Source organism: Hippichthys cyanospilos, chromosome 2 (genome assembly GCF_059441005.1).
Source record: "Hippichthys cyanospilos isolate Australia breed blue-spotted pipefish chromosome 2, RoL_Hcya_1.0, whole genome shotgun sequence".
NCBI lineage: Eukaryota > Metazoa > Chordata > Actinopteri > Syngnathiformes > Syngnathidae > Hippichthys > Hippichthys cyanospilos.
Window position 1 is genome coordinate 16,055,987 of NC_142370.1, and position 15,144 is coordinate 16,071,130.

The 15,144-nt window shown below is 41.2% G+C and overlaps 1 protein-coding gene across 2 annotated transcripts in view; it reads right to left on the minus strand.

Moving 5' to 3' along the window:
- LOC148427571 (TOX high mobility group box family member 2-like) overlaps positions 1-15,144 on the minus strand; it is a 109,615-nt gene that overhangs the window by 33,599 nt on the left and 60,872 nt on the right. For both annotated transcript variants that reach the window (XM_088441955.1, XM_088441946.1), the window contains one exon: positions 942-1,208. In XM_088441955.1, the coding sequence (XP_088298081.1) occupies positions 942-1,208 (267 nt within the window). The remainder of the gene's footprint in view (positions 1-941; positions 1,209-15,144) is intronic.

Sequence of the window (15,144 nt, forward strand, 5' to 3'; positions counted from 1 at the left end):
AACCGCTTATGTGGGACCTTGCACTATATTGACTATATCACTGTCAAAAGCATCTTACATGGATTGAGAATATTTAGCACTGCAGCCCGCGAAATGCGACCTAATCCTGACTAATAGATGCCTTTAGCCACCACCCACAGCGAAAACACAGCAAGCAAGTTAATGCCGTTTGAGGAAAAAAAAACACATAAGACCTGATTAGCGCAGGATAAGTGCCACGGATGCTCACATTAGTGCATAAATATTCATGGGGGGGGGTGAAAAAAGTAATATTTATGTCAGATGAAAGTATATGATGTTGAATAATTAACCACACGGGGCATCTATAATTCATCTGGTTCGAATCTATGATTAAAGCATCTGACTGTTCAGCAGGGGTGTTTACATGTTGGGTCTGAAGCATGTTTGACACAAGAAAAGGTCCCTTTGCTTTCACAGAGGGGGATGTGGGTCCCTTTTAGAAGAGAAAAAGTAGCTGACAAGGGACGTTCCCCCTTCTTGTAGAGCTTTCTCTTAAAAAAAAAAAAAAAAAAAAAAAAACTCTCTCTCCCCTTAAGCCCCCCCCCCCCCTTCGCTTTGCCGGTCGTGAAAATGCGAAACGCTGAGTTTCTTGCTCTCTTTGAGGTAATGAAATCTTTGATTTGCGCAGCCAAGGAGATATTAGAAGAGCTGCGCGCTGCAAAGATGTGCGCGGCTGCGGCTTTGTGCACTCTGTTTATAAATGTTTCATACTCAAGCTCGAACCGCTGCTTTGACTTCACTGTCTCAGCTTCCGTGGCCTCTAACCGAGCTAATTAGCGCGCTAATGGACCAACGCTTTACCGTTATGAAAAAATGATCACAGACAACCCAGAGCAGCAGAGGATAGCATACCGCGCCACAGCGTTAGGTGACAAAAGGGGCAGGGGGCTGAAGGAAGGTGAGAGAGGATGGACACTTACTGAGTGCATAGGCCCCGAGAGGAGGTGGGTGTCCTGACCCAGCATGTTGGACATCATGAGGGCGGGCAGCTCAGGGTAGGGGTAGGTGTTGAGCAGACCGTTGTGAGGCAAGGAGTGGAAGGGGTACCCTGACTCATGCTCCATGAGGTGCAGCAGAGAAGGGTCAGCATGATTGGGGGGCGTAATTGGGGGGATCTCGTAGTCTTCGTCGCCGGCTCCTCCCCCTCCGCCGCCACCATTGCTGCCTCTGCCCTGACTGGAATAGCTCTGCGAATGCATACGAGACAAATTAACAGTGATATTGACTCATTGCTGCGTGCTTTGTCATCCATGTTGGCGGCATCATTTGAAAGACATGAGAAATGCAGCTTGCAAAAAGTGGACCTGCATTCATACCTATGGGAAATGTAAGGGTCTTTAAAGTACATGGGTGGGAGGGAACTGGAGCACACAGAAGCAATGATATTCAAACTTTACACCAGCAAAACACAGCCAGACACTCAAGTCAAAAGAATGCAGCCCGTCATCCAAAGAATCTTGCTATAGATTTAATTTCAACAAAAAGAGCAAAAAGACAATGTTCAAGTCAAATGCTCAATCATGCCAATTTAGCTCGCCTGCAGCATTCATGTGTTTTTGGCACAGATTGCTGTAATTTCACACAGCAAGGAGCTATACCAAAGATAATTTGATTCATTATCAAGTCAATACACAGTCAGCTGTTTGCAGCTGTTCAACGGGAATATTCAGCTTTTACAAAAACAAAATATTACTTGTGTGCCATAGAAAAGAAATGTCAGTATGGTCGTTTCATAATCTCATAAACGTAATCAAACCACTGCCATGTTCTCCATGATAAAACATGTCCAGTGTGCCTAAATGAGCTGTAAAAACAAATGCATGGGGCTGGTGCATGAGCAGCGTCTGTGGTTTTCTCTCACAGAGCTTGTCTTCACATACAGTAATGCTGCACAGAGAAAGATGGTTTTCTGCTCTCAAAAACATACTGGGGGCATTCACCAGGGAACGAAAAACAATTTTGTCAGCGGCAATCTGATGCCAACTCCCCTTTATAATGACTGAAGAAAATTAATCATCGCAAATAATATTCCAATGTCAGCCATTCAAGAGCTTTTTAATAGAATTTTTATTATTCATGTCTCGTGGCACACATCAGCTAGTCCGTTCTGCAACATTTCAAGAATCAATTCAATACCTCCCTCATGTAGCCTGTCATCTCACCCGCCAGTGCAGCAATTCATCTTCCAAACAAACATTTAAAGCAAAGAGAAAATGTAGAAGAACAGCTATTATATCGCCCAAACACAACTGGTGCCTCAAGTTAGACGGGAGAATTTCTAATGCATGCTATTATTGGAGAGAATGTAATACCACTAAAACATTTTATCATGTGTGCCTTTTCTTGATGATTGCATAAAATGATCACTAACAGTCTTTTTCCCCCACAGTAAAAGGTTTTTGCAATGGCTGGTGTCATTTAGGATTGTGGTTGCCAGGCACTCAGTATACAAACAGAAAAAAAAAAAAAATCTCACAGTTTTTACACTTACCCAAGGGTACGAGATGTATGGCATCTGTCAATGTGCTCATTTCATAATATATAAAACTACGGTTACAGGTCCTGTATTCTATTTTGTTTGGTACCTTCCCTAACAGCAAGAGCAAAAATATGTAAATACACACAAAAAGGGATGCGAAAGAAAAAGCTTGATGTCCCTAATGCTGCAAAAAATTTCTAAGGCCTAGTCTAAATGAAGGTGGGTTTCTTGCAAACAGGAGATGACTGCCCTGTCTTCAAAATGCCCCCAGGGTTTCTTTTTTTTCCATTAAAAACGTAAATGTCCAAAAAGTGGATGAGTAAATGAGGTTTTACATCAGCATTAGATACATGTCACTAACACACCTCAAGCAAGCAATTCTGGCCTTTGTTTACAGGGGGTGTGCTGCTCTCCTACTCTGCGTCTGACACAGATCCGCGTTGGACGAGATTGTGGTCGCAGTGGGGAAGTATAAAAGAGAGAGATTTTTTTTTACGCACAGAGAGGGCAGAATTATGCGGGTTTTGATACATGTACAAAAAGCCTAAATTGTAGCAATATTAAGGAATTCCTGACACAGATCGTAGAGCTAAAGTCCAACACAACGTTGCATGCGTGCATGTACTACAGCTAGTTCCATTAAGTTGGCTGGCTAACCATTTTGGTTGAAACAACAAACCATTATTTTACTGTATATTCATAATGGAGATAGGTTGATTTCTGTTGAGTAATGAAAATACAAACGTATACACATTAGAAATACAGGTTTTTTTTAAAAAATGGAATGGCAGCAGACTCTGACCATGCTAATAGCTATCTGAACTTGAAGCTAAGGTTGGTTAGGCAAAGTCAATTCTGCTTTCACGGACAAAATGATTTATTGAATTAAAGAATGAAATCCAAGCTGTCAACTATTCCAAGCATAGAGTGAAACAGTAGTCTCAGCTCTATTCCGGCTTGTCTTTGTACACCGTTAAGCAGTGACAGATGTTTGAACTAGGGAGGAATCATACATAAGATGCGTTTGTCATCACCACTGCACCCAAAGTTTCTCAATACTGTCAATTTTTTTAGCACATAAAAGAGTGGGCAGATAGGAAATCCGATAACATGTTTGGGGGTTCTGAAAGAAGTTTCAGTTTCCCATCATTGACATCTAAGGTCACGGATAAACAATATCAATCCCGTGACTGAAAACGAAACAGTAAAATGATTAGGGTCGTCATGATCCTGACAAATTTTGCTTTTAAGAGCGCTGACGGGACACCTCTTTTCATTTAGCGAATGCAGCACTTCCAAATGTAATAATCATCTAATTAAGCTTTTGCTGGAGGCTGCTTAATACGAGAATAACCTGGGGGGGGGGGAAGGAAACATAAAAGCTGTCATTGTTCTTGTGAGCAGAGTGCAGATAAGGATTGAATTATTGCGGTAGAACTAACTCTATTCTTGATTCGAACTGCTCCCAGCGAGTGTGTGTGTTTGTGTCTTTCTCTGATTAGTGAACAATAACATTATCTTTTTAGTTAAAACTGTGTATTGTATTTAATATAAATGTAAAATCAGGCATGAAGACATGACATTGTTATCATTCAAATGGTCAGTCCTAACCCCAAAGAGATTGGGTTTAACTGTTATTGATCAAACAATGTGAGTTTACTTGCTGACTTTTTAACACATTCACGCTGAGATAAAGCATAACTTGACATTTGCGATTTCTGATTTAAATGCTGTTAGAGGCTATTCAAAATCCCCCCCACCCCTTATGGCTTCCAATGTCCTTGTAGATAAGCTATGGGACAAGGACATTTCACATTTAATATTTTTCAAATGTAAGATAAATAATTCATAAATATACTGTCTTTCAGGACATGAAGGAGAGTGGATCAGAGACGGGTCAGAATGAAACACCAAACGGCGATTCAGCTCTCTCCGTCTAACCTTCACACGCCTCCTCGGATGAAATTTGAGCAAATCTGTCATTTCTCAGACAAGTTTAATTCTCTTAAACAGGCAACATAACATACAAGCAATGGAAACTATTTTTTCCGGGGGGGCTCGGTGGCGCAGTAAATAGCACGTCTGCTTCACAGTTATAGGGACTCAAGTTTGAATCCAGCAGTCTCCGACCTTCCTGTGTGGAGTTTGCATGTTCTCCCCAAGCCCGAGTAGGTTCCCTCCGGGCACTTCGTTTCCTCCCACACTCCACAAACATGCATGGCAGGTGAACTGGAAAGGACACATGACAGGTGAATTGGTGTTTGTCTCTGTGTGCCCTGCAATTGGCTGACAACCAGTTTGGGGTGTCCCCCGCCTACTGCCCGAAGCCAGCTGGGATAAGCAGCAGCAAGCCTGCGACCCTTGTGAGGATAACCGGCTCTGGAAAATGGATGGATGTAATAGTCCGCCCGTCCGTCCATCTTCCGTACCATTTTGGATCATCAAAATATTGCTGGTGTTCATCCATCCATTTTCTATACTTAGGCTCATTGGTGCATTGCTGGTGATTTGGAGGAATCCTTGTATCTTCAAAATCATCCCACTTCAGGAGACTCACAAAACGTTTGTTCAACCATTAAGATTGTCAATAAGCAGAGCATGTCATTCTGAACAGTTTAAATTTTGTAAAATCGACACCCACAAGTGTGGACTGACCAATATTTGCGAAAACATGAAATTTACCAGCATTATCCACAGCTTCCTAATTCAATGACATTCAAACTGTGAATAGGTAAAATAATATACAGTACTTTTGTCTTTTCTTTTTCGGAACATTACGCTTGGCTGCATATTTCACGTTATAAAAATACACGGGTTAGCAAAGTCTGAATGCCTTTATCATGATAATTTCTCATTCAAACTGCCCATGTTGTAAGTCTATCTCAAGCAATTGTCTTCAGTGGCAATACATGAATCAGCATTTTGGTGGGTAATAAAGTTTTGACAATCACCTGGGTGGGTCATGGGTATGTTAATGGACTCATTTGTGGCTTGATGGTAGACAGCTCATATGGTAATGATATGTTTGTAAAGGAAAGGAAAACATGTTACTTAAAACACTCATGAGCCTGGCGAAGTTGATGGCTGGGACCAATCATCCTCTAGAGACTGGGAACATGAAATTCAGAATTGATTAGGAGATTGTTGAATGTAATAAGATGGAAACGTGATGAAAATAGCTGAAGAGAAAAACGAAAGCCTCATAAAACTAAACAACTTTGAATGAGTATACAATGTCCTATGGAAAGTCATTCAGCCATATGCTACTCTGTAAATACAATGACAGTGCAGCATGGTTTTTGCGACAAACAACAGCTGGCCATGCATACATAAAGATCCTCACGTCCACTTTGCGCATGCCAGATAGACACGTGGCAACACAAAACCTTCAAAAACATCTTGTGTGGAATTTCACAATTCACCTTCAAAGGCAACCTTGTAGCACGCACAAAGGCAAGAAATCAAGCGCCTCATCCACTACACGGATGAAGCGAGTCCGAAAAGACTGCCTGACCCGCCTTTGAAACAACATGGAAGTCTATTTGAATCGACCGGAGCAGACGGTGCGATAGAAAAGAATGAAATAGCACCTGGCTGACTGACAGCGGGACAGAACTAGGATAAGTGAAGTATGCGAGTCGGGGCGGGTGTTATGAGAGTACGGTGGGGTCACAGTTCGTGTCTTTCACCAAAGGACAGGTGGGCTATGGAACGCTTCAGCCAATTGCAAAACGGTGAGCTAACCTCTTCTCTGCTTCATGAGTGCACTGGTAATTCTCTCAAATGTCACATCAAAATGGATCTCATTTAAGAAAGACCCGACTCTCAATTGCAAATGTGGGTGGATGTGAGCCGGTGCAGGATAATGTCTGTTGATAAGCTCTAAAAACCAGCAGTATTTCACACATTCAAATCTTTTTGCTTTCCGCTGTTGTACGTTGAAGTTGAATAAAAAAGCATTTGAAATTACGGTATTCCTCCGACTACAAGTCAAGTTTTTTTTCCTTCATTTTCAAACCCCATATTAGGGAGTCGACTTTTAACCCCATAACTCAACAGATGGATATATATATATATATATATATATATATATATATATATATATATATATATACTGATCATTCAATTTAGTATGCATCCATTTGCACAGAACATCGCAAAAATGCACTTTCATCAAGCGCCGCCTAATTTCCTCTTTGTTGTCAACAACGAGGCTGCAATTTTTTCCATCGGACTTTGACGCATTAAGAAAAGGAAAAGATGACTTGTCTCCTTCAGCCTTTAAACGTACACTCGAACAAGCCGGCATGGATTTCGGCAGGTGGTGGGAGAAACAGAGAGGGGCAACCTTTGACACTCTGATCTCACAACAGTCGTCACTTGAATTAAGAACATCCCAAGTAAGATGATCAGCAAATAATCTTCAAAGACCCCATTTCAAACTAGTCCGATAGGTTGGAAGATGACTACCCGTGGAAGAGTAACGAGGATGTTTGAAAAATTGACGAGGAGATAGGAGAGGATGCCTGGGAGTTAAATGGGAGGAGCTATTAGGCGAGTCAGTGAGTCACGATGACTTCTTTGACAAATTAATATTCAAATGTCAAACCATTTTATTGTTGCAACATTAGTTTCAGCATTTGGGTCTACGGGCATGTGCGCATTGCCTTGCACGTGTCTCGTTTACGTCCTCCCCACTCCCCCCATGACCACAACTGTATGTTATTCAAGACACGATTAAGAAATGCGTCTAAATGCGTGATTTCATCATTTTAATAACACACACCATGCGTTATAATTGGACAGCCATGACCTATGTAATCCCCTAAAGTCAGGGGTAGACTTTTCGCGTTTGAATAAAATTCACCCAAATTGAAGTAAAAACTGTACTTGGAGGAATATGATATAAATAAAAAGTTATGTTGTAACTCAGTATTTCATCCTCCCTTGGGCACATACCCTCATAGTGGGGTGGGGGTTGGTAATCACATATGGCACAATATCTTTAGTACAATGGCTTTTATTTTTATTTTCATTATGTCTCTCTTTTCCCCCTTTGCTTTATGCCTCGCAAAGTGAGCGGAGACAGGAGGAGGGGCGGGGTTGAGGGGAGAGGAAAAAGCAAGGGAGGGGTGAAAACAAATGATGTGGATCCCTCATTGTTCTTTCTCTATGCCCTCATTCCAGTCAGGGTAATAAGAGAACATTGTGATTTACTGTCAGCGAAGCGCAAGAGTGCATCAGAGAGAATCCACTGCGGCAGGGGCCATTAAAATAGATTTAACTTCCCACAGTATTAGGCCAGATGTCTACACTTCTATTATATTTCAATCAGCCATGACCTTGGTCTCCACGTGATGAAAAAGATCACTAGGAGAGTGAGAGGGAGTGAGCCTGAGTGAGGGGAAATACATGCGGAAAAGCAATAGAAATATCAAACTACTTAGTCCCGCTAAATCCCTCCGCTCCATCGTGCTGCATTTACAGCAAGATGCTCGGGACTGAAATAGAGGATTCGAGTTCTGCTAAAAGTGCGTATGAATCATTGAGTGCTCTCTTGGTGCTGATAAGTTGCAGCTTTTTAGGGGGAGTGTCGACGTTCTGCAAGCAGATGCATTTTAAGCAGCATGACCCTGGGGTCATTTTGATGTTTTAGTTCTTTCATGAAATGTCACTATTGTGGCTGCATTCCTCTTCTATCCACTGTTCACACTCAACTCCTAATATGATTGTTTGCAATTGGTTCATTTTTCCCCAATGTGCCATCCTTACATCAAGTCCTGCATCCATTTCATGCTCATGAAAGCAGAGCAAAGGTTGCTGCTTGTTCTATTTCTGAGGCTGACAGTAATTGGACTTATTGGCGGGCATGAGCTGACCTACATAGAGAACTACAGATCCCTGGCTACAGCGCTTTACAATCCCTCCAAGCATAGGCGTGGATGTTGCGCTGATGTGACTGATGTTCCTCCAGCACTGTTTTCCAATATCGATTTTACAGTACTGCCTTTTTTGCGTGCTAAAAACAGTGTTTAGCCTGACTTGACAAGACTCACTCTCAAAATTTGAATATATTGTGAGACACTTCTGACCTTGCCAACGGCTCTGTTTGACCTCTAAGAAAGATTGAATTGTGTGTTGGCGTTTCCAGACACTTGATGTTTATTCCTCATTCTTTTTATTAAATGTCCCTATATGGTGGTGAGAGACAAGCAGATTTACTGATAAGGTTGAGGAGAGTGGCAGCGGGGCTATAATGGTGCACTGTGAGTCACTATTGAGTAACGGTGCTTTCGCCTCCGTCGGGGTGCGTGGTGCCAGGGTGTACTGAGGTGACTCAGAGTGGGATGGCAAGGAGGAGGAGGAGGTGATCGTAGAGGGGCTTAAAGGCACACGTCATCTGTTCATACAAGTCAAACCACATCTGTATTTAAATTCATGGAAATCTGATTAATTGTCTTTATCACACCGTGAAAACCGTACAAAAATGACAGTGCCATCTCAAAAGAGTATTCCCAACTGCTGGGACATATAAACACAGTCAAGAGCATGCTTGAAATGGAAAAAAAGTTGTAAAAAAAAAAAAAAAAAAATAATGTTGATTGTATGCTAAGAGATTCAATGATGTGTGGCTTCTGAAAGAGAATAAATACAATTTGTCGATTTTAATAATTTCCTTCTGTTTCTTTCAGTCATTTTAATATATATGCCATAGATTTTTTTTTTTTTTTTTTTTTTACAAAACATCCACCAATATATCACAATACGTATCGCAATATGCCTTTGCTGTATCGCAATGTATCGCAATACACTTTTAAGACCCAATACCCAGCCCTAATGCTTAAATATCTATGTGATCTGAAGACTTGAGACCCCGAGTTTCTCAAAGAGTTGCAATAAGATGAGGTCTGTTTCCAGGCAGGGGTGAAACTAAACATATGGAAATAAATCCTTCATAAACAAAACAAACCACATAGTCAGTGGTGCATTTATTGGATTAATAAACGGTGATGCAGTTAGCTCAGTTGTTGTTGTTGTTGTTTTTTTAACCAAATGACTATAAACAAACTGAAACACAAATTTGCTTGTATGAACTTAACTCCAGTGAGAGCAAAATAAGTTTAAAAAGTAAAGAGAGAGAAAAACAGCCAATGAGGAGGACTAAGAGAGTATCTGTGTAGAGAAACAATCAATGGGGAGGTATAAAAACAGAACAAAATAAACAGCTTTAAAAAGAAACACACTCAGAATGAGCATGAGACCAACTGCAGAGATTTCTATTATACTGTAATAAACCATCGGCAACTGTTTTCTTGCAGTCAGCCAAATCAATAGACACAGGGCACAGCAAGACACCTGCAAGCAGAATAGACGGGAAGAAACTTACTGCTTCGCTGAAGACCAGTGGCCTCTTGCTTTGTTCAGCAAGAGCAAAGGAGACACTCAAACTCCTTTTAACTTAAAATATACTTTTGAACACAGCTGCTTCTCTAAACTTTCCTTTTGTTGCCTCTCATTTTCCCTTCACTATCTCAGATGTACTGTATGTACATGCATGCGGGCTAATTACAGGGCCAGTCGAAACCAGCCAAAACTTTCCAGAATATACGCAGAGAACATGTCTGCACAAACGCCAACAGATATGAATCCAAAACACACTTATTGTCCATTGTACCAAATTAGAAAATGTGCGGTCGCCGTTGAAAGTAGCCATTTTGGTTTGGCAGCCAGGCTTGTCAAGCAGCGATTACCCTGCTACAAAAATATACACTGCAATCACCATTATTTGACACACGTCAGATAGTCCGAATAAATTGAGATGCTTTTCAGTGGGGCACAGACGGGTGGAGGGATCGTGGCGTCCTTTTCTTACTCTCGCGACTAAAATAAAATTCACTTGCCTCAAAAATAGCACTTAATATTATTCTAGCAGCTCAGACATTTGAAATTGTTATTTCTGTTCAATCTTCCGCAACGGTGATGTTTCCACTCTTAATTCCTTGTAAAAATGATGACTGTCTTGTTTTACCAAGCAAAGGACAATCAACTTGAATTTGCTGCAGAAAGTTAAAATGATATATGAGATGCAATCTGATCAAATTGATCAGCCGCCCAGAATAATAGAGAATAACCATTAATTCAGCTTTTCCGCTAATAACTTTGGGCAGATACAAATACACAAACAAAATACGCCGCTCCCAGTTTGACACAATGAGATGAATGAGACACATGGAAACCATCACTATCATATAGAAAGTGTACAGTGGTCAGAACCTTGAAAACATCTTGTTTGAATGAAGTGATTGCGTCCAAGCAGACAGTAAACGGCCCCCTTTTAAAGCTGTTTCTTATTAGCGGTTCTCTCTTTTTAAGAGTGCAGAGATGTTATGTGTAATGCAATCTCCCGCCTGTGTCAGACTGCTACCTCACTGTGAATGCTGCGTAAGACGCAAACAATGGCCTCTCTGTTCTGGCTCCATGCACCTTTTTCATTGGCATGCATCATGGTAAGACTCCTATACAGTCCGGAATTCACAGTGAAAAGTTATAAGAGGCTTTTCTTTCATAAAATGAGTTGCTTTTTGAAGGGCACGTACTGAATCTCTGGAGCAGTTTCAGTCAACGACTTACTAAAGGCAGATATCGTACACATGCTTGTGTACGTCGTGATTTCATTGATGTTACAGTAATCCCCATTTCCAATTCATGCAGAAAATTAGTTCATGTCCAGATTCTGATTTGTTGGGTGTAATGCCAAAAGCCAGAATATTAAATACACACAATGCATGAAATTAGGTACCCATTATCAAATGAGTCACACGCATAGCACAGAATTTTTTTCAATCTTCTTCATTTTAAATTCATTTTTCTGAACTTTTACTCTGAATCACTGATGTGTAGCCATTCAACCAATTTTGCTGATATCCATTGTCAAACCAATATGCTGTCGTTTCACTCCAACATAAGTGATTTTATAAAGATTTTGACAGGCCAATGACCTGAAATAAAAAGTGCCTTGCCTGCCATCAGCAAAGAATCAGAAAACCCAAATATACTTTTTAACCAACCAGCGCTGATGTTCATTTTAATGTTCAGAGGTGTACACAATAGCTGCACAATCTCTACTCAGCTTTGAATTTCACTCCACAACAATATGGTGAAAACTGTGCCACATTTACCACATCAGGCAATATGGAACAAACAAATCAAAAAAGCAGGAGGATATTCGTATTCACCAACATTCAAGCAAAGTTTGGTTTGGAAGGACTAAGCCTAGGTTCACACTGCTAGACTTAATGCTCAATTCCAATTATTTTGTAAAATCAGATTTTTTTTCGTGAGGTGGTTCACATTTCCAAATAAATGCCACCTGTATGTGGCCCAAAACTGTCCCGCATGCGCAGACTTTCATGCGATTAATGAGTGGCTCTCATACCGAAGCCACTAAATTTTCTTTCCGTTACATTCAAAGTGGAAAGGAGGGGGAAAGGTGCGGTATTTGGCCATGGCATTTTGTGCCCTGAACTCGCTCCAAGTGAGTTAAAGGAGAGAGACACACACACACAGAAAATATGCATGTTCTCCCTCCCTCAGAATATTTTCAAACTTTTTCGTCTGGTTTGCTATTATTTTTTTGTTTTTTCCAAACTGCTTCCGCCTTTTTGAGCACAGAATTCTGCCATTTTTTGCTTGTTTGTTACATGCAAGTCAGATGAATGCAGAGCAGTGAGACTGACGCGCGTCAAATGATCAGATACATATTGGATTTAGTTACCACCTGCCCAAGTGGCCATGTGTCATTCACACTGCCATCAAAAGATCAGAAACAGAACTATAACAGAACTAAACTTAGTCACGGAGGACCTGTCCAAACTACAACCCTTCTTTTTGGGACTGCATACCAATACAGTGGGCCCTCGTGTTACGAGATTAATCCGTTCCGCGGTTGGGCTCGTCAGGCGAATTCACCGTATGGCGGGCAATCCAAACCTATGTACAATAGCTAAAGCGTTTAGAACCCCAGGTAAAAACATCAAAATTGTACATACGTATTAAAAAATGGTACCAAAATAGTACAGTAAGTGCTACGTATATATAATATACATGAATACGATCAGAAAACATCATAAATAAAACATAGAGAAAAGATTTATTTACTTTTGAGTGGCGCTTGTGTGAAGGAAATCATATACAGTGAGCCCCCGGTTTACGAACTCCCTGTTTTACGAATTTTTCATCTTACGAACGTGGACCGTGGCGTTTTTTGTCCCCCTATTACGCACAAACCTTTCGTCTTACGAACAATCCACCATGCCGGTCAGTTTGTCCGCACTAATTTTTTCGCTTTGCTGCATCAACAAAAATAACTCTTCTCGCATGTCACGGAAACGACGATATGCTATTGGTCTTATAAGGTCACGATCACGGTCTCGGTCACGGTCTCTGTCACGGAGATGCCGATATGCTATTGGCCGATTAAGGTCACAGTCACGGTCTCAGTCACGGAGATGCGGATATGCTATTGGCCGAACGCCTTCATCTAGCTTGATGGCACAGCTGGTCGGTGTGTTGTGAAGACTTTGCAAACTTTATCTGTTAGACATGGCTTCTAAAAATTGCAAGTGGTGGTGAAGGAAGAAGTAAGAGTATGATGACAATAGAAACGAAGCGGGAGATAATAAAAAAATATGAAGGAGGCGCATGCATAGTTAACGTTGCTAATGAGTATGGCCGTAACCGCTCGGCAATCTTCTAAGGGCAAGACTTTCCTTGCCAGGGGACGGACCTCGGTCAACAACAAAATGGAGAGGCTTCTTCTATTATGGATTAAAGAGAAGGAAATTGCCGGTGATATGTTCTCGTTTGAGAAAAGTTCTCGTTTAAGAAAATAAATAAATATATTCTGCGGGTTCGTCTCTGCTTCCCTCCGCCTCCACCCAGCTCAAGTCTCGTCACCCCAAAGGTAAATGTCATTTTTCCTTTGTCTATTTATGTTATTTAATTTAACTGTACAGTAGATTATGTTACTCATTTTTAATATGTGTATAAAGTTGTGATGTTTTTACCTAAGGTTTTTGCACGCGTTGCACGCATTCACAATTCGAGTTACGAGCATAGCCGCTGAACGGATTAAGTTCGTAACACGGGGGCCCACTGTTTTAGGTTGTTATCATTATGTGCTTATTTCTTGTCTAGAATAGTGTGCATTGCTATCCATGTGTGCAGTCCTAGTTCATCTCGCTCCAGTCCTTAGATAAAGCTGTTGACGCAGGAAAGTGTGAGCTGGGACCTTGGCCCAGCTCTTGGTGGTGCCCGACTGGCTCTTTTTGTTATGTCTTGTAATGTGCAATGCTTTGCTGAATTAATAAAAACCAGGCAGGGGCGCTTGGGCATTGAATAAGTGCGGGGGAACGCACAAGTTCATTCACTCAAGCTTTTTCCCTAGTCCATGGTATAGAAAAGTCAATCTTGGCTGGTCTGAGTTACTCTTTTTGCTGCTTAGCAGCTAGGCTTCCTAGTCTTCTTTTAGAGATTTCTCTGACAGCTTTGTATGCCCATATTGCCTTGTAAGGGTAGCCTAGGCTCGGCTAGCTTTGTATTTCTTGATTATCTCCAGCTTTGTTTCCATACAAATCATTTTCTTACATCTCTCTTTAACATCACTAGCGATCTTGGGACTCATGACTAACCCATTCAAGTTTGAATTAAGCAGTATAATGCACCTCAATACGGTTTTGTAACCGCTCACGATAGAACAAAGTTTTACCATTCTGTCATTTTGAAATGAGGCTGACCAACAGCTGACCAGAATCTCCGACCAATAGCAGACCAGCCTTGTAATGAAGCGTTGCATGGATCCAGGATGACGGGCAACTGAAAATAAGTGCAATTACCTAAAAACGTCTGCAGATGGAGACAAATTAACACAAATACAGCCAACCCCCTCGGGTCATGACAGTTGTTCTTGTCAGAAAGCGGGAAAAATACCTTAAAGAGGGGATGAAAAATCTCAGTATTCCACATGGCAACATGAAAAAAACGAAAGCCAGCGACGTAACACGGGCGTCCACTGTAGTTTGTTTACAGGCAATGAAGCCTATGAGGAAAACAACACCCTCACAACGGTTAAGCAAGGTAAAGGAGTCATAATGCTGTGGGGCTACTTTGCTACTTCTGGTACTGGAAGTCCTGATTGTATCACAGGAATCAAATCACAGAATTGTCCAGACATCCTAGAGCGACGAGTCATATCTAGTGTTAGAAAACTTGGTTTGAATCATGGGTCCTCCAGCAAGACAAAGTCCCAAAGCACACATCCAAAAGCATGCAGGGATGGTTGAAAAGGAAAAAAATGGACTGCTTCCAAAATGCCCAGCAATGAGTCCTGATTACAATCCTTTGTACGAGCTGACGTTTGCAAATAGGGAAAAGAAATCTGCAAACTTGAAAATTTTGCCAAGAAAGAGTGGGGAAAAATACGATCAGAGAAGTGCAAGAACCTTATAGATGACTACAAGAAATGTTTGGGAGCTGTCATTGCTGCTAAGGGTGTGCAACCAAAAATGAAAGAGGGGTGCCATTACTGTATTGCTGCACATACTGCTTTCTGTTTGTTTCTTTGAAATGAAAAAAAAAGTTTTCTT